Below are 27,954 nucleotides of genomic sequence, written 5' to 3'. Positions count from 1 at the left end.
CAAAAATTCATCCCTAGGAAGAAGAAGCATACTAAAGGGAGGACGAGGCAACCATGGCTGACAAGAGAAGTCAGGGACAGCATAAAAGCTAAAGAGAAAGCATACAATGCAGCGAAGAGCAGTGGGAAACCAGGGGATTGGGAAGCCTACAAAGACCAACAGAGGACAACTAAAAAATAAATAAGGAGTGAGAAGATTAAATATGAGGGTAAACTAGCCAGTACTATAAAAGAAGATTGCAAGAGTTTTTTAAATATATAAAGGGTAAGAGAGAGGCAAACGTGGACATTGGGCCACTGGAAAATTATGCTGGAGAAGTAGTAGTGGGGAACAAAGAAATGGCGGAGGAACTGAATAGGTACTTTGCGTCAGTCTTCACAGTGGAAGACACGAGTGACATCCCCAAAGTTCAAGAGAGTCAGGGGGGCAGAGGTGAGTATGGTGGCCATTACCAAGGAGAAGGTGCTAGGAAAACTGAAAGGTCTGAAGGTGGATAAATCACCTGGGCCAGATGGATTACACCCCAGAGTTCTGAAGGAGATAGCTGAAGAGATAGTGGAGGTGTTAGTGGTGATCTTTCAAGAATCACTGGAGTCAGGGAGGGTCCCAGAGGACTGGAAAATCGCTAATGTAACCCCCCTGTTTAAGAAGGGAGTGAGGCAAAAGACGGGAAATTACAGGCCGATTAGCCTGACCTCAGTCGTTAGTAAGATTTTAGAGTCCATTATTAAGGTTGAGATTTCAGAATACCTGGAAGTGCACGATAAAATAGGGCAAAGTCAGCATGGTTTCATCAAGGGGAGGTCATGCCTGACAAATCTGTTAGAATTCTTTGAGGAGGTAATGAATAGGTTAGACAAAGGAGAGCCAATGGTTGTTATCTACTTGGACTTCCAGAAGGCCTTTGACAAGGTGCCGCACAGGAGGCTGCTCAGTAAGATAAGAGCCCATGGTGTTAGAGGCAAGTTGCTAGCATAGATAGAAGATCGGCTGTCTGGCAGGAGGCAGAGAGTGGGAATAAGGGGGTCCTTCTCAGGATGGCAGCCAGTGACTAGTGGAGTTTCGCAGGTGTCAGTGTTGGGACCATAACTTTTCACTTTATACATTAATGATCTAGATGAAGGAAATGAGGGCATCCTGGCTAAGTTTGTAGATGATACAAAGATAGGTGGAGGGACAGGTAGTATTGAGGAGGCAGGGAGGCTGCAGAAGGATTTGGACAGGTTAGGAGAATGGGCAAAGAAATGGCAGATGGAATACAATGTGGGGAAGTGTGAGATCGTGCACTTTAGTAGGAACAATAGAGGCATAGTCTATTTTCTAACTGGGGAGAGAAGTCAGAAATCTGGAGTGCAAAGGGACTTGGGAGTCCTAGTCCAGGATTCTCTTAAGGTTAACATGCAGGTTGAGTCGGTAGTTAGGAAGGCAAATGCAATGCTGGCATTTATTTCGAGAGGACTAGAATATAAAAGCAGGGATGTGCTGCTGAGGCTTTATAAGGCTCTGGTCAGACCACATTTAGAATATTGAGAGCTATTTTTGGCCCTGTATCTCAGGCAGGATGTGCTGGATCTGGAGAGGGTCCAGAGGAGGTTCACGAGAACGATCCCAGGAATGAAAGGCTTAACATATAAGGAACGTTTGAGGACTCTGGGTCTATACTCAATAGAGTTTAGAATGATGGGGAGGATCTGACTGAAACTTACAGAATACTGAAAGGCCTGGATAGAGTGGATGTGGGGAAGATGTTTCCATTAGTAGGAGAGACTAAGAACCGAGGGCACAGCCTCAGAGTAAAGGGAAGACCTTTTAGAACAGAGATGAGGAGAAACTTCTTTAGCCAGAGAGTGGTGAATCTATGGAATTCATTGCCACAGAAGGCTGTGGAGGCCAGGTCATTGAGTGTATTTAGTACTGAGATAGATAGGTTCTTGATTGGTAACGGGATCAAAGGCGGGAGAATGGGGTTGAGAAACTTATCAGCCATGGTTGAATGGCGGAGCAGACTTGATGGGCCGAATGGTCTAATTTCTGCTCCTATGCCTTATGGTCTTATTTTATGGAAAAGCCTGAAGACTTTGTGAGAATCCTGCAGAGGATCTTATGTTAACATAAAAAGGGAAAGCAGCAAATTCTGGAAATTTGAAATAAAACAATAAATGCTGAAAATACATATCAGGTCAGTCAGCAGCAGTAAATAAAAAGGATGGGTTATGATGTGTTGGCTGTGTAGCCTTCATCAGAAAGCAAGAATGAAAAATGAATAGATATTTTAATAAGGTCAAAAAATAAACAGATAAAGAAGGTGAGGAAGTTGAAAAAGCAAGAGAGGATTTTAGACCAAAGACTTTCCAACACAATTGTGTGAAACATTATTTTATTACAAACTTATGTAAAGTTTTTATATAGGCAGTTTGCATTCTAAATTTGTACATATTAACTTATAATGGATATACAAAAGTAACAACACAATGTGAAACTTTAAACTGTAGGCTCAATTATGTTTGTTCATTTTGGTTTATTTTGTCCTGTCCTCTAACCCTGATTTACCTAAAGGTTAAAGTTGCTTTTAGAAACTAGGAGCAGGAGTAGGTCATTCAGCCCTTCGAGCCTGCTCTACCATTCATTATGATCATGGCTGATCATCCAACTCAATAGCCTGCTCCGCTTTCTCCCCATACTCTTTGATCCCTTTCACCCCAAAAGCCATATCTAACTCCATTATAGGCTTCTATGAGATCCCCCCCCTCATTCTTCTGAACTCCAGCAAATATCATCCTAATCGACTCAATCTCTCCTCATATGTCAGTCTCAGGAATCAGTGGGGTAAACCTTCGCTGCACTCCCTCTATAGCAAGTACATCCTTCCTCAGACAAGGAGACCAAAACTGCACACAAGATTCCAGGTGTGGTTTCACCAAGGCCCTGTACAATTGCAGCAAGACATCCCTGTTCCTCGAATCCTCTGGCTAGGAACAGGAACTCCTGTTCTAATGTTCTGGGCTGATATGATTGGCCTCCAATACCCATAATCATCATCTGAAGTGTGCACAGTTTGGTCCACTAACAGAAGGAACACTGCAGGTAGTGCAACAAAGTTCCATTAGATTGTTTCCCGGGATGAGAGCATTGTTCTATGAAGAGAGATTGTATAGACTATATTCCCTAGAGTTTAGAAGAATGAGAGGTGATCTCATTGAAACATATAAAATTCTTAATAGCTTTGACAAATTTGATGCTGGAAATATGGCGGTGGAGTTGAGAACTAAGGGTCATGGTCTCAGAATTTAGGATTGAGATGAGGAGAAATTTCTTCACGCAAACAGTTGTGAACCTTTGGATTTCTCTGCCACAGAGAACTGTGAAAATTCCATCATTGAGTGTATTTAAGTCAGAGAGTAACAGATTTTTAGATACTAAGGGCATCTGGGGATAATAAGGGATGGTGTAGCAGAAGTAGATCAGCCATAATCTTAATGAATGGTGGAGCAGGCTCAAGGGGTTGAATGGCCTCCTCCTTTTCCTATTTCTTATGTTCTTTAAAATATTTTAAAATAAATGTTTTATACATGCAATTTGAAAAAGTAATACATTGCTTGGATTAATCTATTGCTCTCTGATCAAATATAGCAATGATATTTGGACTTAAGACAATAGGCCTGGCTGTGTTAGCCTCTTTCTTACAAGGAAATATAATTCAGGTGAATATGATTGATAGGTATTTCAAATAATGTTTGTAATGAAAATATGTTTTGTTTCACTTACCTATGAATGTAGCAAGTGTGACACTGAATGTAAAAGTATACTTTCTTTTGCCATTCTCCTCAGGCTTCAATAAGTGTTGCAGGAATAATTCAAGGACCAATACTGGGTGTATTCACTTTAGCAGCATTGTTTCCAAAGAGCAATGGCAAGGTATGATCATATATTGAGAAAATCAGGTAGAAACCAGCTTTAATTGCATAGTGTTTCATTATTGAAAACATGTTAGAAAGCATGGCAGTAGGGTTACATAGACTGGTTACAGGTGCCAATTATTGTCAACATTCTTTTTAACCCTTCATCGGGACTAGGAAATCCATGGCTGTCTAGGCCAGGTGAATTTATAAGTTTTGGTACATGGGATATGATTCAGAAATATTAACTAATAGTACAGTAATCAGGACACTCTGAAGTAATTCTATTATTCTAATGTCAATAGTAAACAAAGAAGACGTGTAGATAGGCCTAACGTTCAAGAGTGCAAATCTGCAGACAGTAACTTGATTTCAAGTGGAACCTGGTTTTGTTTGAATTCTACCTGGTATAAAATGCACTGCTGGAGTGGACAAGGTAGAGGATGACTCTTCTTCCCACACCCCACAACCCACATAAAAATGATATGTCCAGGGATGTTCCCAGGCTGCCACAGGAATTCTGTCCAGCATGGCCTTACTAGGCCTTAGTGGAATTTTCAGAATTAAAAGCTGGTGTGAGATCAATGGACACCCAGGAAAGATTCTAGACCATGCCCAAACTAAGGTAATCAACCAAGGCCGGGACAATTACCTTAATTTGTACGCCTAAATGCAGCCTTAGGAGTGGAAGAACTTTAACCTTATTTTATTTTCAACTGGGAAAGTGGATCAGGATTGGTGTTGTGGATGTGGCCTAATAGTTACAGGCTACTGTCCCAAATAATCCCCTCTCTTCAATTTGAGACACAACAAATATTGGCACACTTACAACCCAGTGTGGCCCACTTCCACTGGTAGAGCAGAGTCACTGAATTTCAGCCTCTGATGGTTAAAAGACAACTTTAATTATGCTTACGCAGACGGTAAACCAAATTTGTTCTGCTACATAGATGAAGCTGGAACTAAGGAAGAGCCATTGCTTTGCTTAGGGTAAGGCCTGATCCAGACCATTACTTCAAAGTAACACTATATCATGGGTGCCTTGGATCTAAGTGCATTGTTTATTTTCAAAGGCCTTCTCATCTACTAACATGGTTTGCTGAGTTTGCATCACAGTGTGGATCAAACGACCTGTTTCATTTTGGTGGAAAAGAGCTATTTACCAAACAGATTTATTAGAGATCATAACTTCCAAAGGAATGCCAGCAAGAATTCAAGATCATGCCTGATCTTAAATTAAATCATTTTATTTTCATGATCTGCCAAAAAATTCTCACACCAAATGTGCAAATGACCCAGTGTAGATTGCTAAAATCATATAACGCAGAAATTCTTGGACTGCAGCGGGCATAAATCTCATTTACATCTGTGGTAGTTTCAAGTATATGACAACACGCAGACCTGCAGGATACATCCCATTTAGATTGGACTTTAAATTTAGGTCGGGAGAAGTCTGTATGCAAATCTTTTGTCTGTGAAGGGGTCATGTTGGGAGGAGTTCTCAATATTTTGTTGGAAAGTTCTTGCCTTTACATCCTTGCAAGGCCTCATTGGAACACACACCAGTTGAATCATAGAAAGTTTACAGCACAGAAAAAGGCCACTTGGTCCATCATGCCTGCACCAGCCAAAAATTAAGCCACCCAGTCTAATCCCACTTTACAGCATTTGGCCCATAGCCCTGCAGGCTATGACACTTGAGGTGCATATCCAGACACCTTGTGAGTCCTGGTGTGAGTTCATTTGAAGCCTTTTGCAGTGTTAAACGTTTATTTGAATAAGTCATTTGTACTGGAAGGATTTTTTAATCTATCCTTTCATGGAGCATGGGTGTTTGGCTAAGCCAGCATTTATTGCCAAACCCTAATTGACCTTGAGAAGGTAGTGGTGAGCCACCTTCTTGAACCTTTGCAGTCCACGTGATGTAGATATACCCACAGTGTTGTTAGGAAGGGGGTTCCAGGATTTTAATCCAGCAACAGTGAAAGAATGGTGATATAGTTCCAAGCCAGGATGGTGTGTGTCTTGGAGGGGCATTTGCAGGTGGTGGTGTTTCCATGTATCTGCTGCCCTTGTCTTTCCAGGCAGTAGAGATTCTGGGTCTGGAAGATGCTGTCTAAGAGGGCTTGGTGAATTTCTGCAGTGGAATTTGTAGATCTCCTGCCACTGTACGTCGGTGGTGGACGGAAGGGAATGAATGTTTAAGTTGGTGGATTGGGTGCCAATCAATTAGGCTGTTTTGTCCTGGATGTTGTCAAGCTTCTTGAGTGCTGTTGAACCTGCACTCATCCAGGCAAGTGGAGGGTATTCCATCACACTCCTGACTTGTACCTTCTGGATAGTGGGCAGGCTTTGGGGCGTTAGGAGGTGAGTTACTCTCTGCAGGATTTCCAGCATCTGACCTGCCCTTGCAGCCACAGTATCTATATGGCTGGTCCAGTTCATTTTCAGGTCAATGTTGATAGAGGAGGTTTCAGTGATAGTAATGCCAATGAATGTCAAGGGAAGATGGTTAGATTCTCTCTCGTTGGAGATGGCCATTGCCTGGCACTTGTGTGGCGCAAATGTTAGTTGCCACTGATCAGCCCAAGCCTGAATGTTGTCCAGGTCTTGCTATATACTTCAAAGGCTGCTTCAGTATCTGAGGAGTCGCGAATGGTGCCAATCACCAGTGAACATCCCCACTTCTGACCTGGAGGGAAGGTCATTGATGAAGCAGCTGAAGATGGTTGGACCTAGGATGCTACCCTGAGGAACTCCTGCAGCGATGTCCTGGCTCTAAGATGATTGACATCCAACAACCATCTTCCTTCATGCTAGGTATGACTCAGACCAGTGGAAAATTTTCCCCATTTTTCCCATTGACTCCAGTTTTTCTAGAGCTCCTTGATGCCACATTTGGTCAAGTGCTGCCTTGATGTCAAAGGTAGTCATCTCACCTCTTGAGTTCAGCTCTTTTGTCCATGTTTGGACCAAGGCTATAATGGTCCTGATGGAACCCAAACCGAGCATCACTGAGCAGATTGTTGCTGAATAAGTGTCACTTGAAAGCATTGTTTATGATCCTTTCCATCACTTTGCTCATGATCGAGAGAACATAAAAAATACGAGCAGGAGTTGACCATAATGCTATTCGGGCTGATCGTGTGTCTCAACTCCACTTTCCCACCTGCTCCCAGATCCCTTGATTTCCTGAAACACCAAAAATCTATCTATCTTAGCCTTGAATATACTCAATGATGCAGCATTCGCAGCCCTCTAGGGTAGAGAATTGCAAAGATTTCCAACTCTGAGTGAATAAATCAATCCCCATCTCAGGACTAAGTAATAGACTCATTAGCCTGAGACTATGACTGTTTTGTTATGGATTCTCCATCCAGGGAAAACAACCTCTCAGTTTCTACACTGGAAAGCCCTTCAAAACCTTGCATGTTTCAATGAGATCACCTCTCATTCTCCGAAACTCTAGAGAGTTTAGTCCCAATTTACTCAACCTCTCAAAAGACAATCCTCTCATCCCAGGAACCAATTGAGCGAACCTTTGCTGTTCCACCTTCAAGGCAAGTATATTCATATGGAGACCAAAACTGCACATTGTACTTCAGCTGTGGTCTTACCAAAGCCCTAAACATCTGTTGCAAAACTTCCTTAATCTTTTACTCTAATCCCTTTGCAACATAAAGAGCAGGAGCGAGGAAGACCCAAAGATAGACAGCAGCACCTAAAAGAGGAGGAGAGAGGAGAACCTGCAGACGGACAGCAGCACCTAAAAGAGCAGGAGAGAGGAAGACCCTGATACAGACAGCAGCACCTAAAAGAATGGGAGTGAGGAGGACCTGGAGACCGACTGCAGCAAACACAAGAGCTATCCAGTCCAGTCCAATCCATACTGTGTTCTGAGAAAATTCAAAGTGTGATGTCACAGGGAAACAGGCAGCTGATTGGTTGATGAGTATTTTTCCCAATTATCTTTCAAAACTCAGGCAATTTTAGTAATTATAAGGTTTTATTAGTAGGAGAAGGTTTATGAATAGTTGTAAAGCTTATTAGATTGGTTAGTAAGTATTTTCTACTTACCTTATCTAGAGAATTTCAATCGGGGTAAGCAGAACATTTATTGAAATAAAAAGAATATAAGCATAGGCAGGACTAGAGACATTAATTACAATTTAATTGGTAAAATAATGAATTAATGAAATGCTATGAAGATGGCAGGGTGGGTGATGTGTGGCAGCTGCAGAATATGGGAACTCGCTGAGACCTGTGTGATCCAAGGCGAACACATCGCCAGTAAGTGTCTGCGGCTGGAGGAACTTAAGCTGAGAGTCATTGAGCTGAAGTCTGAGCTGCAGGCACTGTGACACATCAGTGAGAGGGAATGTTATCTGGACGCTTTGTTCCAGGAGGGAGGGACATCCCTTAGGAGAGGGTCATCTGATTTGGTCCATGGTCAGGGACAGAATGATGTGACTGCAAGTGAAGTAGATATGATGATCGAGAAGGTAGAAGTGGAAGAGCCTCAGCTCTTCCAATTGTCTAACAGGTTGAGGTTCTTGCAGCCTGTATGGATGAAAGCAGGGGCTGTAGGATGGAGGAGCAAACTGACCATGGCACCGTGGTATAGGAGGCCATGTAAGCAGTGGTAGTTAATAGGAATGTAGCGGTAGCAGGGGACAGTATGGGTCAAAATCCTGGAACTCCCTCCCTAACAGCACTGTGGGTGTACCTACACCACATGGACTGCAGCAGTTCAAGAAGGCAGGTCACCACCACCTTCCCAAGGGCAATGAGGGATGGGCAATAAATGCTGGCCTAGCCAGCAATGCCCACATCCCATAATTAATTTTAAAAAAGTATAGCCAGGGAATAAACATGGTTCTCTGCAGCCAAGAGCAAGAGTCCAGAAGGCTGTGCTGCCTGCCCGGTGCCAGGATTCAGGACATCTGCTTTGGACTGGAGAGAAATTTGTAGTAGAAGGGGGAGGATATGGTTGTCATGGTCTCATGGTCCATGTAAGTACCAGTAAGTACCAGTAGGACTAGGAAAGTTGTTCTGCTTAGAGAATATGAGCAGCTATGGGCTAAATTAAAAAGCAGAACTTCAAAGGTAATAATCTCTGGATTATTAACTGAACCACAAGTAAATTCACAGTATCAAAGTATCTTTACAGTGCAGAAGGAGGCCATTCAGCCCATCGAGTCTGCACTGGCTCTCTGAAAGAGCATTCCACCTTGTCCCACTCCCCTGCCTTATCCCCGTAATTTTGCATTCTGTCTTTTCAGGTAGCAATCCAATTCCCTTCTGAATACCTCAATCGAACCTGCTGCCACCACCCTTTCAGGAAATTTGTTCCACACTCCAACCACATTTTAATTGGAAAAAATTCTACCTCACATCACAATTACTCCTTTTGCCAATTGTTTTGAACATGTGGAAACAGTTTCTCACTATTTGCCCTGTCCATACCCCTCAGGATCTTGAATACCTCCATCAAGTCTCCTCTCAACCTTCTTTTCTCCAAGGAAAACAGTCCCAACCTCTCCAATCTAACCTCATAACTATAGTTCTTCATCCCAGGAATTATTCCCGTGAGCCTCCTCTGTACGCATTCCAATGCCTTTACATCTTTCCTCAAGTATGGCACCCAGAACTGGATGCAGTACTCCAGATGAGGCCTAACTACTGTCTTATACAAGTTCAACATAACCTCCTTACTCTTGTACTCAATGCTCTATTGATAAAGTCTAGGATACTATATGTTTTATTAACTGCTCTCTCAACATGCCCTGCCATCTTCAATGTACCTATGTACATATACACTGAGGTCCCTCTATTCCTGCATCTCCTTTAGATGATCTCTCTCTATTTTATACTGTCTCACCATATCTCTCCTGTCAAAACAAATCACCTCACACTTCTCCGCATTGAACTTCATCTGCCACTTGTCTGCCCAATCCACCTTTTGGGTCCTTTTGAAGTTAAGACTATCCTCACCATAATTGACAACACTTCTGATCTTTGTATCATCTGCAAATTTTGAAATCATACCCTGCACACCACAGTCTAGGTCATTTATATATACCAGGAAGAGAAAGGGTCCGAACACTGACCCCTGAGGAACTCCACTACAAGCCTTCCTCCAATCTGAAAAACAACCATTTATCACTATTCTCTGTTGCTGTCACTGAGCTAATTTCTTATCCAAGTGCCTACTTTCCCTTTTATTCCATGACCTGGAATCTTGCTCACAAGTCTGTTGCGTGTCACTGTATCAAGTGCCTTTTCAAAATTGGCATAGGGTAAATAAGAATAGAGAGATGAATGTGGGTTCAAAGACTGTTGTGGGAAAATGGGTTTTGACTCATGAAGCACGACCACTGTGTTAAATGGGATAGATTTCGAACAGATCTAGCAACTCAAGACTGGGCACCCATGAGATGCTGTGGGCCATCAGCAGCAGCAGAATTGTACTCAAACAAAATCTGTAACCTCATGGCCCAGCATATCACCCACTCTACCATTACCATGAAGCCGAGGGATGAACCCTGGTTCAATGAAGAGTGTAGGAGGGCACGCCAGGAGCAGCATTAGGCATACTTAAAACTGAGTTGTCAACCTCGTGAAGCTATAACACAGGACTACTTGCTTGCCAACCACCATAAGCAGCAAGGAATACACAGAGCTAATCAACAGATCAGATCTAGGCTCTGCAGCCCTGCCACATCCAGGTGGTGGACAATTGAACAACTCACTGGAGAAGGAGTCTCCAAAAATATCCCCATCCTCCATAATCGGGGAGCCCAGCACATCAGTAGAAAAAATAAGGCCGAAGCATTTGCTACAATCTTTAGCCAGATATGCTGAGTGGATGATCCATCTGGCCTCCCCGGAGGTCCCCAGCATCACAGATACCAGTCTTCAGCCAATTTGATTCACTCCACATGATATCAAAAAATGGCTGAAGGCACTGGATACTGCAAAGGTTATGAGCCTTGACAATATTCCAGCAATAGTACTGAAGACTTGTGCTTCAGAACTTGCCACGCCCCTGGCCAAGCTGTTCCAGTACAGCTACAACACTGGCATCTACCCGGCTATGTGGAAAATTGCTCAGGGATGTTGTGTAACCAAAAAGCCGGCTAATTACCGGCCCATCAGTCTACTCTCGATCATCAGTAAATAATGGAAGGGGTGATCAACAGTGCTATCAAGCGGCACTTGCTTAGTAATAATCTGTTCACTGACGCCCAGTTTGTGTTCCGCCAGGGCCACTCAGCTCCTGACCTCATTTCAGCCTTGGTTCAAACATGGACAAAAGAGCTGAACTTCCGAGGTGAGGCAACAGCAACTACCCTCGACATCAGGGCCGCATTTGACCAAGTGTGGCATCAAGGAGCCCTAGCAAAACTGGAGTCAATGGAAATCAGGGGGAAAACTCTCCATTGGTTGGAGTCATTCCTAGCACAAAGGATGGTTGTGGTTGTTGGAGGTTAGTCATCTCAACTCCAGGTCATCATTGTAGGAGTTCCTCAGAATAATGTCCTCGGCCCAACCATCTTCAACTGCTTCATCAATGACCTTCCTTCCATCATAAGGTCAGAAGTGGGGATGTTCGCTGATGATTGCACAATGTTCAGCACCATTGGTGGTTCCTCAGATACTGAAGGAGTCCATGTACAAATGCAGCAAGACCTGGACAATATTCAGGCTTGGGCTGACAGTGGCGAGTAAAATTTGTGCCACACAAGTGCCAGGCAATGACCACCTCCAACAAGAGAGAATCTAACCATCTCCTCAATGTTTAATGCCATTACCATCATTAAATCCCCCACTATCAACATCCTGGGGGTTACCATTGACAAAAGCTGAACTGGACTAGCTATATAAATACTGTGGCTACAAGTGCAGGTCAGAGACTAGGAATCCTGTGGCAGGTAACTTACCTCCTGATTCCCCAAAGCCTGTCCACCATCTACAAGGCACAAGTCAGGAATGTGATGGAATAATCCCCACTTTCCTGGATGAGTGCAGCTCCCATAACACTCAAGAAGCTTGACACTGTCCAGGACAAAGCAGCCCGCTTGATTGGCACCACATCCAAAAACATTCACTCCCTCCACCACTGACACACAGTAGCAGCAGTGTGTGTACCATCTACAAGATGCACTGCAGGAACTCACCAAGGCTCCTTAGACAGCACCTTTCAAACACACGATCATGACCATCTAGAAGGACAAGAGCAGCAGATAGATGGGAACACCACCACCTGGAAGTTCCCCTCCAAGTCACCCACCATCCTGACTTGGAAATATATCGTCATTCCTTCACCGTCGCTGGGTCAAAATCCTCGAATTCCCTTCCTAACGGCACTGTGGGTGTACATACACCACATGGACTGCAGTGATTCAAGAAGGCCGCTCACCACCACCTTCTCAAGGGCAACTAGGGATGGGCAATAAATGCTGGCCCAGCCAGCGAAGTCCACATCCCGTGAATGAATTAAAAAGAAACAGTACTGGGGAAAGTTGGAGCTGTACTGTTGGAAGGGTCTTCACCTGAATCATGCTGGGATCAGTGTTCTGGTGAGTCATATAACTAGGGTGGTGGAGCGGGCTTTAAACTAATTAATGTGGGCGAGGGGTCAAGTGAATGAAGATGTGATAGATTAAAAGGAGAAGACAAGGCAGGGGAGCAAGATGGCAATAAGAGGTTTGGTAATCTGAGTATGGCAGGCACAGACAGAGCATACAAACTTAAGAGTACACCACCAGTTAAGGCTAGAGGTTGCGAAAATAATACGACAGAATTAAAGGCACTCTATCTCAACGCACACAGCATTCGCAACAAGTTAGATTAACTGATGCCACAAATGGACGTAAACAGGTATGACCTAATTGCCATTATGGAGATATGGTTGACCAATGCTGGGAGCTGATTGTTTCAGGGTATTTGCCATTTAAGAAGGAAAAAAGGAAATGGAGATGAGCTAGCACTATAAATAAAGAAAGAGAGCAGTGAGAGAGGATCTTAGATCAGAAGATCAAGATGTAGAATCAGTTTGGATGGAGCTAAGAAACAGCAAAGGGTAGCAAACATTGTTAGTAGTTGTTTATAGGCCATCACAGTAATGGTAATGTATGACACAGTATAAACCAGGAAATTAGAGGTGCATGTAACAAGGGTAATACAATAATCTTCAATTTACAAAAAGACTAGGTAAACATAATTGGCTCTAATGTTATGGAAGACGAATTCCCGGAATGTGCACAAAATGGTTTTCTAAAACAGAATTTTGAGGAACTGACTAGAGAACAGGCTATTTTAGATCAAGTATTGTGCAATGAGATAGGGCTAATTAATAATCTCATTGTAAAGGAGCATTTAGGGAAAAGTGTTCATAATATGATAGAATTTTAAGTTTGAAAGTGATGTAGTTTAATTTTAAACTACGTTCTTAAACCTAAATAAAGGAAACTACGAAGGTATGAAGGGAAAATTGGCTGTGCTAGTTTGGGAAACTATATTATGGTAGACAGGAAATGGCTAGCATTTAAAGAATTAATAAGCAGTTTACAACAAATTTATATTCCTTTGAGACACAAAAACACAGCAGGAAAGCTGATCCAACCATGTCTAACAAGAGAAGTTAAAGATTGGACTGAATAATACACTCCCAAATCAGGAGTGTTCCTCACCTGCGCCATCACATTATTGAGCGTGATGACATCGGGTTGCATTCCTGACATCATTACACCAGTTTTGAATAATACGGCAGGCAGGCGGGGTTAAAAATCAGGAGGCCGCCCACTTTATTCAAAATTTATTTACGTAGGTATTTAAGGTCATTAACGACCCAATTGACTGGAATAATACATTGTGTCTGCAATAATACACTTGCAGAGTCTGTTTGATGCCATGTTGTGTTCCTGCTTTTTTTAATGAAGCAGCCTGTTAGGGTGGGTCTAAAACGGTCAGTCAAGGAGGAGGAGAGTGAGAGGAAGAAGGGTAGATCGGAAGCTCCAGGCTGCACTGGTGGTGCATAAAGGGGCAAGAGCTGTGCCAAACCCAAAGGGTAATGTAGCCGTCATACAACCTCAGCGGTGGCCTGGAAGGACTTATGTAGCCCCTCAAGTATACAGGAAGAGACTGAGCTATCTGCAGATGTCAGACACAATGTAAGAGATGGCTCAGGCTATCAAGAGCTACAGTAACGACTCCTCCATTCTTTGAAACTCACATTTGCCAGACTTATTCAGCGGCCATGAAGCCCTGGATGGACGGCTTACAGGTGACAAGGGGTACCATTGAAGAGGTGGCTAATGCCACCTGTCAAGGTGCCCAAAACAGAAGCAGAGAGGAGTTATAATGGCAGCCATGGAAGTTTCAGGGCCATTGTCGAGCAGACCATCGGCCTCTTGAAAATGAGGTTCAGATGCCTTGACAGATCAGGAGGGGTATTGCAGTAACTCCCTCACGTGTGTCCCTCATAGTCATGGTGTGCCGTGCCCTCCATAACCTCGCTATCCAAAGAGTAGATGCCCTGGAGTATGAGGACACTTCAGATAGGGGCCATTCATCAGAGATTGAAGGCGAGGATAAGGTGAGGCATCATGGTGATCTTCAGGTCGAAGGCCCTGGTCGTGATCGCTTGGATGGCTGTGACACCAAGGATGCCTTAATAGGGCAGAGGTTTCAATAGTTTGAAAAGACCTGGCCTCAGAGATATGTGCACACCATGTGTTTAAACCTTTTTCCATGTGCAACATGCAACTCATGTCACCGTCATGTCAATACATTATCCTTTCCAAACATTAACACATGAAGCATCCTGTCCCGCATCAAAAGTATAAAGCTTTCATCTACCTCCCAAGACAAGTCCCACAGCCACAACATGGCATAAAAACATCAGCATGAGGGACTATGAGGTCTGGGTTTATTTACAAACTTACAATGATTAGTAACGTTCCCCCCTCAATTGCTGCTGCACCATAGAGAGGCTGCTAATCTGCCACCTTTCTTGACCTGGATGACTTCAGCGGGCATCTTGTGCAGCTGTGGCCTTGAGTGGCCTGCCACATTAAAACACTCTGCTGAGAGCAACCAGAATTCCATTGTTATGATCTTCACCAAAATTAGCACATCTGCAGAGCCTCCTCAACTTGTTCTGGATAGTGTAGATCCATCTATGTCTTTGCTTATTCCCAGCTTCTGGATCTAGCCTCTGTCTTCTTCAGCCTGCCTGTACTACACCACTGGAATTATTTATTAATAAATTATTAATGATCTTGGATGGCTCTGTCTCCTCATGTATATTTCAACCTGCTTCAGCCTCCCTAGAGGTTTTGCTTCTCAATTTCAGTTTTACTTTTAGTTTCCTTAGAAACTGGGAGGGCTAGTATCCTTTCTTAGTTCCCCATTTCGGTTTTCCTTTTCAGTTAGGATCCATCTCAAAAATACAAGCTTTGAAATCACATATTCTATCACAACATCAACATTTAAAAGTTTTGCGCCCTTTAATAAATATTTCACTTTTCTGGTCTTACTCCCTAAATGAATAATCCCATTCTAGGTCTATAGTATATTCCACCTGTCATCTTGTTGCCCACTCATGTCTCTGCTTATATTCCCACATGACTTTGTGTCTTCAGCAAAGTTAGATACATTACTTTTGGTGTCTTTGTCTATGTCATTAATATAGCTTGTAGATAGCTGAGTCTCCATCACTGAATGCCTTGCAGGACTCCACTAGATACAGTCTGCCAACTTGTAAATGCTCTGTTTATTCCTACTGTCTGCTTCCTGTCTGTTAACCAATCCTTTATCCATGCTTACCTTGCTTACTAACCTTTTGTGTGGCATCTTATTGAATTCTTTTTGAACATCCAAATACAACACAGCTATTAACTCCCATTCATTTACCCTAGTAACGACCAGGTGAGGAGGAATGAGCTGGCTCTCCCTTTTTTCTACCCCTTCAGTTGGTCCACCCCCAAAGGTTTGTTAAAAATTCTTTCCCCTCGTGGAAATCTTTTCCAGTCCAAATGCGTTTACTTTTTAACAAGGTATCAACCATACCATGTTTTCTTCAGTCAAAGAAAAAGTTTATCGACACTAAAACCCGAGGGAAAAATAATAAAAGATGCAACACATATTCAAACATATCAGAAATGAAAGGTAAGAGTCCAAATAAAAGTTAAAAGAATTTACAAATAAGTCCTTGGTTTGTCTGTGAGGTGTAGATGGTGGTATGTTGCCGTCGTTAGGTGATTTCATTAGAACTCTGGAGCTGACTTTGGCAGTTTCTCAGTTTGTTGGATACACTTGTTGGATTGGTTCAGTTTTGCACTCCGCTGAAGATTGTTTCCAGAAAGAGAGATGACCTGCTTGTCTCTGGCAGCTTTTCACGCCATATTGTCCTAAACCTGCTGTATTACTTATTCATTCCTGGGAAAGATGCTGTTTCCATGGCCACTAGCTCTGATTCACCCGCCACACCATCACATTGCCGCTTCATCATGCCAAGCACCACATTTAAAGTACAGTCATGCGCACACCTCTCAGTGCTTCCAGGGGTGACTGTCCTTTTTCTCCTTGTTGTTTTCTTCTCTCTGTTAAAACACTGGCCCCCAGCAAGAGAGAGAAAGAGAGCAACACAGAGAGAGGTGTCCTTGCTTCTTTGTCATTGTTCTTTTGCTTTGCCACTCTGGTTTTCAGAACCAGTTTTAAACTAATTTTTCTGGTATTCCCTGGAGGGAATTCAATGGGCATGTCTTCCATCCAAAGTCTATTTTGCTTTCATCTCAGAAACTTTTTGACACATTTTGAGATATAAATCAACAGGAGATGGTTTCAGGATGTCAGATGGGATGTAGCTTCTGGAGGGCAGTTTCCATTGTCTCCCCAGAACCACGGTGATTTAAAAGTCCAGCCTTTTGAATTTTTTATACCTTCCTTTCAAGTGTCTTTATTTGAAGTGGGCACCTCCCCAGATGCAAAATTCCACGCAACCTCTCAGGACAGGCCGGCCAGTACAATTTATATAGGAATTTTCCAGAAAATGGTCATCTTACAGTATCAGCCATCTTTTGATCAGTGCCTTTTCTGGTATTTTTTCAAAAAAGCTCTGGTCTTTAAGCAGTTCAATATGTTCATGGGGAAGTTGTAGGTTGTGGGTCCCTCTGACACTGACAGTGTATCGGCACTCATGCCACCTATTATTTACATCCTCATAAAAACTCTAATAAATTTGTCAAGCACAATTTTCCTTTTTGCAAAACCATGGGCGGAATTGTCCCAGATTTGCAGTAAGTCCGGTAGCAGGTGGGTAAAATGAAGTCTTACCCATAGGCCGCAATGGCAGCTTTTCACGCCGTATTGTCCCAAACCTGCTGTATTACTTATTCATTCCTGGGAAAGATGCTGTTTCCATAGCCACTAGCTCTGATTCACCCGCCACACCATCACATTGCCGCTTCATCACGCCAGGCGCCACATTTAAAGTACAGTCATGCGCACACCTCTCAGTGCTTCCAGTCCAGGCCTGCTGCAAATAAGACATGGCCCTAAAAAGCAAGAAGACTGCATTCCTGAGGCTTAGTGATGCCTTTTGGACACTTTGGAGGCCCACCATGATGTCCTCTATGCCCACTCTGCCACAGGAAGGGTAGCAACATTACCACTCTGGCTTGGTAGGTGATGGCAGTGGTGACCAGTACTGCACAGAAGAGGTTGGCCATCCAATGCAGATAGATGATGAATGATCTCAAGTGCCGATAGGGTAAGGCAACCATCTCATCACTCGAAACTCACACATTCAAGCCCATCACTCATTCATTGGCATCTCACTCACTGCCAGCTCAAGGAACATCACCACTCACTCTTTCACACACATCCTTACATCTCCATCTGGCCTCATTTATTCTGGAGACTGCCTCTGCAGCCCTCAGCATCTTGAGACCACTTGCACAGATCAACTTGTGCCCCCACACATCTTGAGTGCAGCCCTCACCCTGCAGCCTCTTCCCTTACCTGAGGCCACTTCTCCTCCTTGCCCAAGCAACCCCAGCCCTGCAGTCATACAAAGCCACTCTGCCTTATCGCTGGTTTGGTAGGTAAACACCCACCTGTGAGTCCCCCTAAATGTACTGTGGTGCTGTCTGCAAAGCCTGGCACTGATAACTGCCTGAAGCAAGTTATGCAAACAAACCTTGAAGTCCCAAACGTAGTGCAGCTGACCAGGTGCACTTCACTTATGTGTAGTTGTAAAACATGTCAGCATGCAAATTACACCAATATGGGCAGATGATCCAGCATGGTGGGGTGGGGGGTGGGGCGGGGGGGGGTTGAACCTTATAATGATATGCAAATGTATTACATGAGGTTCCCAACATCCAATGGCAGGAAACGTGGCCTGCCTTCGATGGGCTGAGCAGACGATCGCAAACCGATTTCATGACGTCGTGAAACCGATTTTTGGCCTTCTTGCCATATTGTCCACTCATGCCGCTGAGCATGCCTGATGCCAGCGAGCACAGTTGATTCTGCCCCATTTATTCTCTTTCTGATCATACAAAAATTTTCAAAGTGCATTGTTATGACTTCCTTAATAAAAGATTTCAGCATTTCCCTGATGACTTATGTCACACTAACTGGCCTGTAGTTTCCTATTTTCTCTCTGCCTCCTTTCTTGAATATCAGTGTTACATTTGCTAACTTCTAATCCACTGGGACCGTTCTAGAACCTAGGGAATTTTGGAAAATCATAACCAGTGCATCCACTATCCCTGCAGCTTTCTCTTTTAAAACTCTGAGAGATAGGCCATCGGGTCCTGGAGATTTGTGGCTTTTAGTCGAATAGGTTTCTCTTAATATTTTTTCTCTGCAGATATTAATTGCCTTAAGTTCCTCACTCTTATCAACTTCTTGGTTACACTATATTTCTGGTATGTAGTTTGCATCTACTATTGTGATTCCCCATGTTAATTTCTCCTGTCTCTGCATCTAAGGGATCAACCTTTACCTTAGCTACTCTCATTTTTAATTAGCTTTAAACGTTTTTACAATCTGTTTTTATACTTCTGCCTAGTTTACTCTCATATATTTTTCCCTTGTTGATTACCTTGCCTATTCAAAGTGGCTCCAGTGGGAACTGAAGACTTGATTTAAAAAAGTTCTTTGGCTCTTTTAGAGTGGAACAACTTGAGCCAGGCAGCTGCTGCTATTGCCCTCTTATAGGTACTTTCCACCAGCCTCACCTATGCAAATAATCCTGTCCCCAGGATTTGGGATGAGATTGCCAATCTTGAATAAGGATGGTGGAAGATCCATTCTACCACACTTACACCAGCCACATGGGACTCCAGGAACTTCCGAACCATAGGGCCCAATCTTAATTCAGTGCAGGTGGATAGGTTTTGAATGGGTTAAAATCAGCTTGTTTCACCTCTGCAACACAATGTATCCTAGAAGTATTAATTGTTTTCTTATTTATTTCATCTGTGTCAGGGTGCATCTGTAGGTTTGTTTGTTGGACTGGCCCTTTCCATGTGGATGGGGATTGCTGCTCAAATCTATCCACCTACTGATAAATTTACACGGTTACTTGAAACATCAACATCGGGCTGTTTGCAGCTAAATTCCACCACCTCAACCCCTATGAATGTAACATCACTGCTAACCATCATAACATCTGCAAGGCAGAAAGAATGGTAAGTCATTAAATTAACATTGAACTGTGTTGTTGCAATTTCACCTGTAATTTTGCAGTTGCCCATTTGTTTGATATCTACCTAACTCAGGATAGTTTCTCCCACTGACATTGCAAAATTGATATCAGTGCTTCATAACTGGAAGCTATGCAGCAATTTAACCGATAAAATTTCACAAATCCCAACCATTTGTTCAATAAACAGTGCATATTCACCGCAACAATACTAGGGGCTGAATTTGCCCCATCCCCCCCTGTTGGGGGCGAAGTTGAAGGGCAGACGCGCTTCCGATCAGCGACCCCGATTGGGGGTGCGGCGACATTTTAAGGTCCGTCCAGCGTGACATTTGCACGGAAGTACTGTGTGCTCCCTGTGTGGGTGTGGGGGGGGTGGGGAATCCCAAAATCGAGAGTGCACTCTTTCGCGCATGCGCACAAAAGCTCACTCATCTCCCTGAGGCTAAATGCAGCCTCAGGGAGATCAGCTCTCAATGTAAAAAAGCTCAAAATAGAAAAATAAAATTTTCCTAACATGTTCCCCTCATGTGACACTGTCACATGAGTTGGGACATGTCCATCATTTTTACAAAAACTTTATTAAAATTTTAAAAAACCTGCATGAAACCTCTTCCTGCTGGTTGATGAGGTTTTCATGCTTTTTCTAACTTGCACTGGGGCCCCTGGCCTGCCTGTCAACCTAATTACTGAATTGACTCTGTCAATGGCCTCTGCCTACCTGAAAATTTAAATGGGGCGCAGCGACGTCGTGAGTTACGCCCGATGTCACTAGGCGTCATTTTACACGTTGGTGAGCGGGCCCTGCCTCCTCTCACCGACGCTTAAAATCCTGGCACAGGGCTTAAAGAATTAAATTATGAATGCAGATTGCACAAAGTTGGTTTGCATTTCCTTGAATTCAGAGGTTGAGGGGTGATTTAAACAAGGTCTTTAAAATTACAAAGGGATTGATAGGATAGATAGAGATAAATACCTTTGGGCAATCAAGGACATAATATTAAAATTAGAACAGAACCCTGTGGGAGTGAAATCAGGAAGCATTTTTTGACACAAATTGGCAGTGAAAATCTGGAAAACTCTTCCCTAAAAGGTTGTGGATACTGGGTCAAATGAAATGTTAAAGACCAAAATTGATAGCTTTTTGTTATGTAAGAATATGAGAAATAGGAGCAGGAGGAGTCCATACAGACTCCACTTTCCCAACTGTTCCTTATATTCTTTGAGATCAAGAGTTCTGGAGTTGAGGTAAAGTTCAGCCAGATTGAGGGGCTGAATGGCTTTCCCCTGTTCTGATGTTCAATTGGGTGGAAATGGAATTTTAAAAATTTACTAAATTATTAGGAGACACTTGCCTGGCTACTGATATTTTGCCTCTCCTTGGCTACAGTCTGATATTAAGCCAGTCCGTTTGTAACTTTGGTGCCACATTTGATCCTGAGGTGAGATTCCAACCTCATAATTGTGCCATCATTAAGACAGCCTATTTTCACCTCTGTAAAATTGTCCAACATCATTTGAACTCATCAACAGCTGAAACATTTATTCATGCTTTTGTTACTTCTAGTCTCACCTATTTCAATGCATTCCTAGCTTGTCTCCCAAATTCTATCTTCTGTAAACTTGAAGTCATCTCTGCAAAACTCTGCAAACTGTGTCTTAACATGCAGCAAGTCCTATTCTTCTATCACTCCTGTGGTCGCTGATCTACATTGGCTCCCAGTCAAGCAAAGTCTTGATTTTAAATTCTCATGCTTGTTTACTGATTCTTCTATGAACTTCCCTGTTTCTGTATTCTCCTCCAACTTCACAAGCCTCTAAGATATCTGCATTTTTCTAATTTTGAACTCTTGTGCATCCCCGATTTTAATTGCTCCATCGTCGGCGGCTGTGCCTTTGTTGCCTAGGCCCCAAGCTCTGAAATACCCTCCCTACACCTCTCTGCTTCTCTACCAAACTTTCCTCCTTTAAGACATTCCTTAAAATCTACCTCCTTGAACAAGCTTTTAGTTATCTAACCTTATAACACCTACTTTGTTTTTTAATACTCATGCGAAGTGCCATGGGATGTTTCATTATGTTAAAGGCATTTTATAAATATAAGTTGTTGTTGTGAATAGATTTCGTTAGTTTTTAGACCAGTTCAGATCAGATTTCAAAACGTTTTGTCTAAATGAAGTATTTTTGGCACTGTTAAAATCGTTTTTCTTTTCTATTGATAACTACAGTGTGTATTCAATTAATACAAAAGCAAAATACCACGGATGCTGGAAATCTTAAATTAAAATATTAGAACTGATGAACGGTCACAGATCTGAAATTTTAACTCTCTTTTCATCTCTCCAGTGTTGCTTCCAGCATTTTCTGTTACATTTCGTTAATGCTGGCTCTGGTACCTGTTTCTGAAAGATACAGGATTACACATTTCAGTTCATAGCTGAAGACAATAATATACAATTGGGTTTTGATTTGTGTTAAAAAAGGGAAAATTAACACGCCAACACTGATTGAATATAGTATTAATGGTATCAATTTGTTGACAATTCAGTAATAACTTCAAATCCTGCTTTAAAATTGAATTACGAGAAGTACAATGGTCATGATTTTAACTTTACACACCCAATGGAAATGGAGTGGGTGCACAATTAAAATTGGCTGGGTAACTTGCTTGCCAATGTCATGCTTGATTCTCATTGTTACTAATTTTAACCTGCACTTCTGAATAGGTGACAAAGGCACCGGCTGAAGCCATAGAGGATCATCTGTAAATATGCAAATCAGAGTTTGCTGATATAATCTATTTTAACCAATAGCCTGAATGGTAAAGCCTTTGTGGATTTCCCACTAGGTGAAGTCAGGAGGAAGATGTACAATGTTCAAACCAAAATCCATTAGTTTAATTAAAAATTAGTGCTGAGATTATACCTGAAGTAACCTTGCATGCGATGCTATTTATTCTCTAGTTCAGATTAATGTTTTTTTATTTTTATTTCAGGCCCAGCATTGCAGAAAATTTCTACTCCTTATCGTATCTCTACTACAGCCCAGTTGCTTGTCTAAGCACAGTTTTAGTCGGATTAATAGTCAGTTTGTTCACTGGTAAGTAAAATTAAAACGTAAATTGTGACAAATCAGAACACTAGTCTGTGGCTACATGGCATCAACATAAAGTAACTTCACAACAAGTTACATTTTCTGTAGAAACTTTAAATGTAGCAAAATGAGCAGACAGTTGACAGATGCATTTTAACATGAATACATGTGAAGAAATAGATCTGAGCCTGCATTGTTGGAGCTGGCTGGCTCACAGACAACAGCAAGGGCATTAGCAGAGTGGTATGATTGGAAGCATGAATTTAAATTCCTCTCTCAGGATGGCAGCATTCCTGTTCCCACTCCTGCTACTTCACCTCGCAGAAGTCTAAGCTTCCACTGCAGTACCCAGAGCTTTGATGGAAGCTACTTGTGTTGCAATGTAAGCTGTGACATTGGCCATCAGACTCTGCATCACAGTGGATTCCACAGGCGTGGTGACATAGATGACCACCTTTCGGGAAGGATGGGGTGCAAGCTCTGCACAAATTACTGTGCCATGTTGATACTGGGATTTTGCCATCCTCTAACATTGAATGCATGCTTATTGACAGGCACGCATTTGGTTGTGTACATCCAGTAGCCTGGCCCATTGAAGTTCTCATCTGAGTCCTCTGTGGAATAACTAGGCTGCGACTTTTCCCTCTGGCAAGCTGGCACCTGCGCTATCCTTTCCCTCTCCCGTGCCTTCTGCATGTTTTAGTTAATGTCTCACCACATGCAAATCTCTCCTCTAGTCTAGCCCCTAAAATATAAGCACAGTCAGTATCTGTGCTGGTGGTTGCGACTGTAGGATTGAATGATGGTATCTGGTCATCTTCGCATTCTTCTTCCTCTATCTCCACTGACCGGGCAGGTTTTAGTTCTTGGGTATGAAATGAAAAAGAGATAAGGGTTGGATTGTGGTGTGGGAAGGGGAGAAAGGAAATAGGGAATGCTTACACCTTCTGTAACTTTTCAGCCAGAAGCGACTGATGGATGAGGAAGAAGTGGGATCAGAGAAGGAGCATTAAGTATGGTGATACCCTGTTCACTGATTGCTTCAATGTTGTCAGTGACCACGGTATCAGTGATGCTGCTTGTTATGATGGTCAGTGTTGTCTCCTCATGGGGGTTAAGGTAAGCAGATGTGCTTGCCATCCTCTGGTTCATTGCTGTACCCTGCTGTTCTGTGTCATCTTCTTCTGCAAGAAAGAGGGAAGTATGTCAGTGAGCATCCTGCTCTATACTTAGATGATCTTAGTTGAATAGCTGCCAGTGTGTGCGAGCTGAGTTGTGAATGCTAGGCTTGGAACAGTGCTAAGCATATGAGGTTGCGATAAGTCAACTGAATGGTAGGATTGAATCCAGATTGATAGAGATTATTGGTTGTTGAGTGCGAGGGTGCAGTGGACGAGGCAGGTGGTGGAGTGGTAGGATATGACATTTGAAGATGAATTAATTTACCTGGACAACGCATATTGAATTTCTTCCTGCACTGCAACCAAGTCCTAGGAGCAACATCTCCTGTTCTAAGCTCCGCAGCTGCTTCCTCCCACTGCCTCGTGAGTTTATGTCTCCTCCTTGCCACCTCTTCCAAAGCCTCCAGTACAGTGTTAGAAAACCATGGTAAATGCTCTCTGGCATGGTCAGTGATTCTTCATGCTTTCACAGGAGAGATTCACATTTGAAATGACTCCCAATACTTCCTGTAGCCAGAATGCACCTCCCCTTTAAGATAGATATGTTGCCTTTAAATAGCACTACTCACTGCAATATCAGCTGCCTTGCATGCAGCCATTGAACTACATGGGTAGCACTGGTACGTGCAGCAATCATATAAAACAGCAGTGAGCAGAAATGAACCCTGTTGCCTGTAACACGGTGAACAGGAGCAGGTTAATTACTGACGGTGATCTGCTCATTTGTTGCTGATCCTTGCCAATTTAACCTCCAGAATTCCCAGAAAATGTAGCCTCGATATTTACAGGAAGGGGAGGAGCATTCAATTAAAAGTGAAATTGCTGAAGAACCAACAAGAGAAGGGACACGAAGGTCCTGCGATTTTAATGGCTGGAAGACATTAACATCTGTACCTCAATCTCCTGCCTGGCATTTGGCCAAATGAACACTTGCCCAGCTACTGTGTAGAACATCAGCAACCAGAGGCCACAGCCCAGGACTGTTGGGGATGGTCCCTGGCAATCGAGACTGAGGAGGGTAGACTGGTGATCGGTGCTGAATAGGGGAAACCATGTGAGAGCTTGATTTAAATTTGTTAATTAAGAATCCTTGCTCTCCAAGGTGGGACACTGGGATGCCCCAATATTTTCTGCAGTAAAAAGGTTGATGGGTGCATGTGTATTGGACCTGGGGGTTGCTGTCTGTGTATTTAACTTCTTAAACCTCCTGATTCTTTCCTGCCTATTGCGACAGACTTAATACCGAGGCTCTTGAGTGTAGGTAAATAAACTCACATAAAAGCCAAGATCATTTTCGGTTTTATAAGTTAGGGCACAGTATGAGTAAAGAATTAATGATAAATTTGCACAAAACATTGGTTAGGTCAATTATAAAAAGGCTTTTATTTTAGGGAATCTTATTTTGGATACCATATTAAAGCCTTCGAGCACCTTTGGAATCCTGAGGCAACAAAAATAGAGGTGTTCCAGGGCTTTGCCCCTTTCCCTGTGCTTTGCCCTTTGGATTTCAGTGTTTCCTAAATATACTTCAGTGGAAATAGGACCCATTATCGCATCTGCACATCCTCCTTTGCCTTCATATGTTTCTGATGGTAACTATTCTGTAAACTGCAAAACAGATGGTGCCTGTTATTGCAAGAACTGGTTGTATCATACATTATTAATTTATGTATTAAAAATGGAAGTGGCCTCACAATTCTAAAGGTAATATGTCTATAAGCGGCACTGGCTACACTACATATAATGTAGCTGTGGGTGCACCTACACCACACAGACTACAGTAGTTCAAGAAGGCGGCTCTTCACCTTTTCAAAGGCAATTAGGGATAGACATTAAATGCTGGCCTGGCTAGCAATGCCCACATCCTATGAAAGAAAGGTATATGATCATGAATGATTATTGTCCCTTATATTTGAATTCTTCATGCTGTAGTTTTTATTCATCACAAGGTGACAAAGCTACACTGTATTTACTGAATCATAGCAGACATCTTTATAAAGAATAAGGACTGGATTTAGTGGAGCCCACTAGAGCGGGCACAATGGTAGGGTGAGGGTGGGGGCAGGGGAATCAAGCAGGTGTACCTGCATCGGCTTCCCCACATCGGGATAACTGTCCCCAATTAAGTTGGGGGTGGGAAGGGCCCAATGTGGGATTCCTGCCGGTTAGCTGCAGGAATGAAATTAGGCTCATTAAAGAGCCACTTAAAGCCAATTATCTCTGAGCCCACCAGAAGGGGTGACCCAGGGATTCACCCAAAATCCCATGGCACTGCCTTGCTTCCTGAAGTCCGTCCAGGAAATCCTGTTGGGTTTGCCTGCGGGGTCGTGGAAGGGAGCGGGGGTTGGAGGGCAGGGATTAGAAGTGGGTCCCTCATGCACAGGTAATTTGTGCCTGATCCAGGGACCTGGCATTGGGAGGTTGGGTGGGTGGCACCTGGAAGCTAACCCCCTGTCTTCTTCTTCAACCCTCTGTTCCCCACTCAGTGGCAACCCTCTCCCTGCCCTCACTCAATCCTGAAGGCTGGGCTTCAGCGTATTACCAACAACAGCCATTGCTTTCGGTGGCACTGCCTACAATGGAGAGCTGCTGGCCTCTAATTGGCCAACGTCTCTTTGGGGTGGCATTTCTGCCCTCCAATATCCTTAATTGCTTGGGATGCCCAGCGCCAGTCAAAAGTACCTGGTGGGCACTTAATTGCATCAGGCCTCCCCTTGGAAGCAACGTAGTGTTCCCACCAGTTCTCCAACCAGCAGGGAATGGGGTGGGAATCCTCATTGCTGGAACAATATCCAACCCTAAGTAAACTGAATTGATTTCCAGGCCAAGAAAAAACTCCAAGAAACACATTCTGCTAGCAAAAAAAAAAAAGCAGTTGCGTGATTGTGAGGCTGACTATACTGTTATTCTTTTTAATCGTTCACGGGATGTGTGCGCTGCTGGCTGGGCCAGCATTTATTGCCCATCCCTAATTGCCCTTGAGAAGATGGTAGTGAGTTATCTTTTCGATTCACTGCAGCCCATGTGGTGTAGGTACACTCACAGTACTGTTCGGGAGGAACAAAGGAAAAGTTTCTAAATTAAAAAGACAGAGCTGCAGAGAGCAGACTTGGAACAAAGTGGGCTTGTGAGAAGCCAGAAGATCTGAGGAAACAGCTGAAGGTCGGTGACTCCTTACTATGGGCTTTTTGAGCAGTGGTGTTCTGCTTGGCATGGCTGACTATCTGGGAATCTGCTTGAAAGGTGTAGCTTGAATGCATATAGAGATCCAAGGGAAAGGAACATCGGAAAGTGAGAGTGAAATCCTGGAGGTGGATCCTTTTTGAAGACGTTTGAGAGAAAGTGTCATTTAGGAGAAAATTCCAAAGTGAGTTTTTCGAACATGGAGATTGGAAGCCCTCCTGAGAAAGTCAAGGTTTCAGTGAGACCAGTTGGCTCACGGTGTGATGAGCATATGGGGGGGTTGATGAGAAATCCATAGAAACTTGGGCTGGAGTTTCCCAGTTCTGTTGGTGTCAGGCATCATGGCAGGTTTGGGGGAGGGGGAACAATATGGCAAGAAAGCCAAAAATCAGTTTCACGCCGGCATGAAAGCACAGCGGGATTATCCAGCAGTATCCAGTAAGGCCGGACTGGAATCGTTTCCCCCTTGCCACCCCAGAACATGTCTGGACTAGTGTGACATGCAGAAGTTGGGACTCACCATTAGGGCCTTGCTCAGATCGTGCACATCTGAGGAGCAGAAAGTGCTGGAGTGTTACAGCTACAGGACCCTGGAGGAATATGTGCATTGCATGCTGGGTGGATTCTCAAGGACATGGCTCTGCTGCGAAGCAGCTCACAGAAAATCTCCACTGATGTCTCGAGTCTGCTTTGGAACATCATGGTCTTAGCCATGGTCTGCTACGGATGACCTTCGGGGTTGGGGGAGAGGAAGGTCCAGCTGTGAGTGGGAGAGGAAGGTCTAGGTGTGACTGGGAGAGGAAGATGTACCAGGAGGGGGTGAGGTTGGGAGGACAGGGACGAATGTGTTGGAGGGGAAGAGGCTGGGTGGGGGGAATGA

The 27,954-nt window shown here is 43.4% G+C and overlaps 1 protein-coding gene across 1 annotated transcript in view; it reads left to right on the top strand.

Moving 5' to 3' along the window:
• Window positions 1–27,954, top strand: part of LOC121293683 (sodium-coupled monocarboxylate transporter 1-like) — a 143,521-nt gene that overhangs the window by 90,917 nt on the left and 24,650 nt on the right. The window contains exons 12-15 of the mRNA XM_041216851.1: window positions 3,631–3,701; window positions 3,829–3,915; window positions 19,401–19,603; window positions 22,613–22,716. Of these exons, the coding sequence (XP_041072785.1) occupies window positions 3,631–3,701; window positions 3,829–3,915; window positions 19,401–19,603; window positions 22,613–22,716 (465 nt within the window). The remainder of the gene's footprint in view (window positions 1–3,630; window positions 3,702–3,828; window positions 3,916–19,400; window positions 19,604–22,612; window positions 22,717–27,954) is intronic.

The sequence above is a fragment of the Carcharodon carcharias genome, chromosome 22 (assembly GCF_017639515.1).
Source record: "Carcharodon carcharias isolate sCarCar2 chromosome 22, sCarCar2.pri, whole genome shotgun sequence".
NCBI lineage: Eukaryota > Metazoa > Chordata > Chondrichthyes > Lamniformes > Lamnidae > Carcharodon > Carcharodon carcharias.
This window is presented reverse-complemented; position numbering and strand designations above follow the sequence as displayed.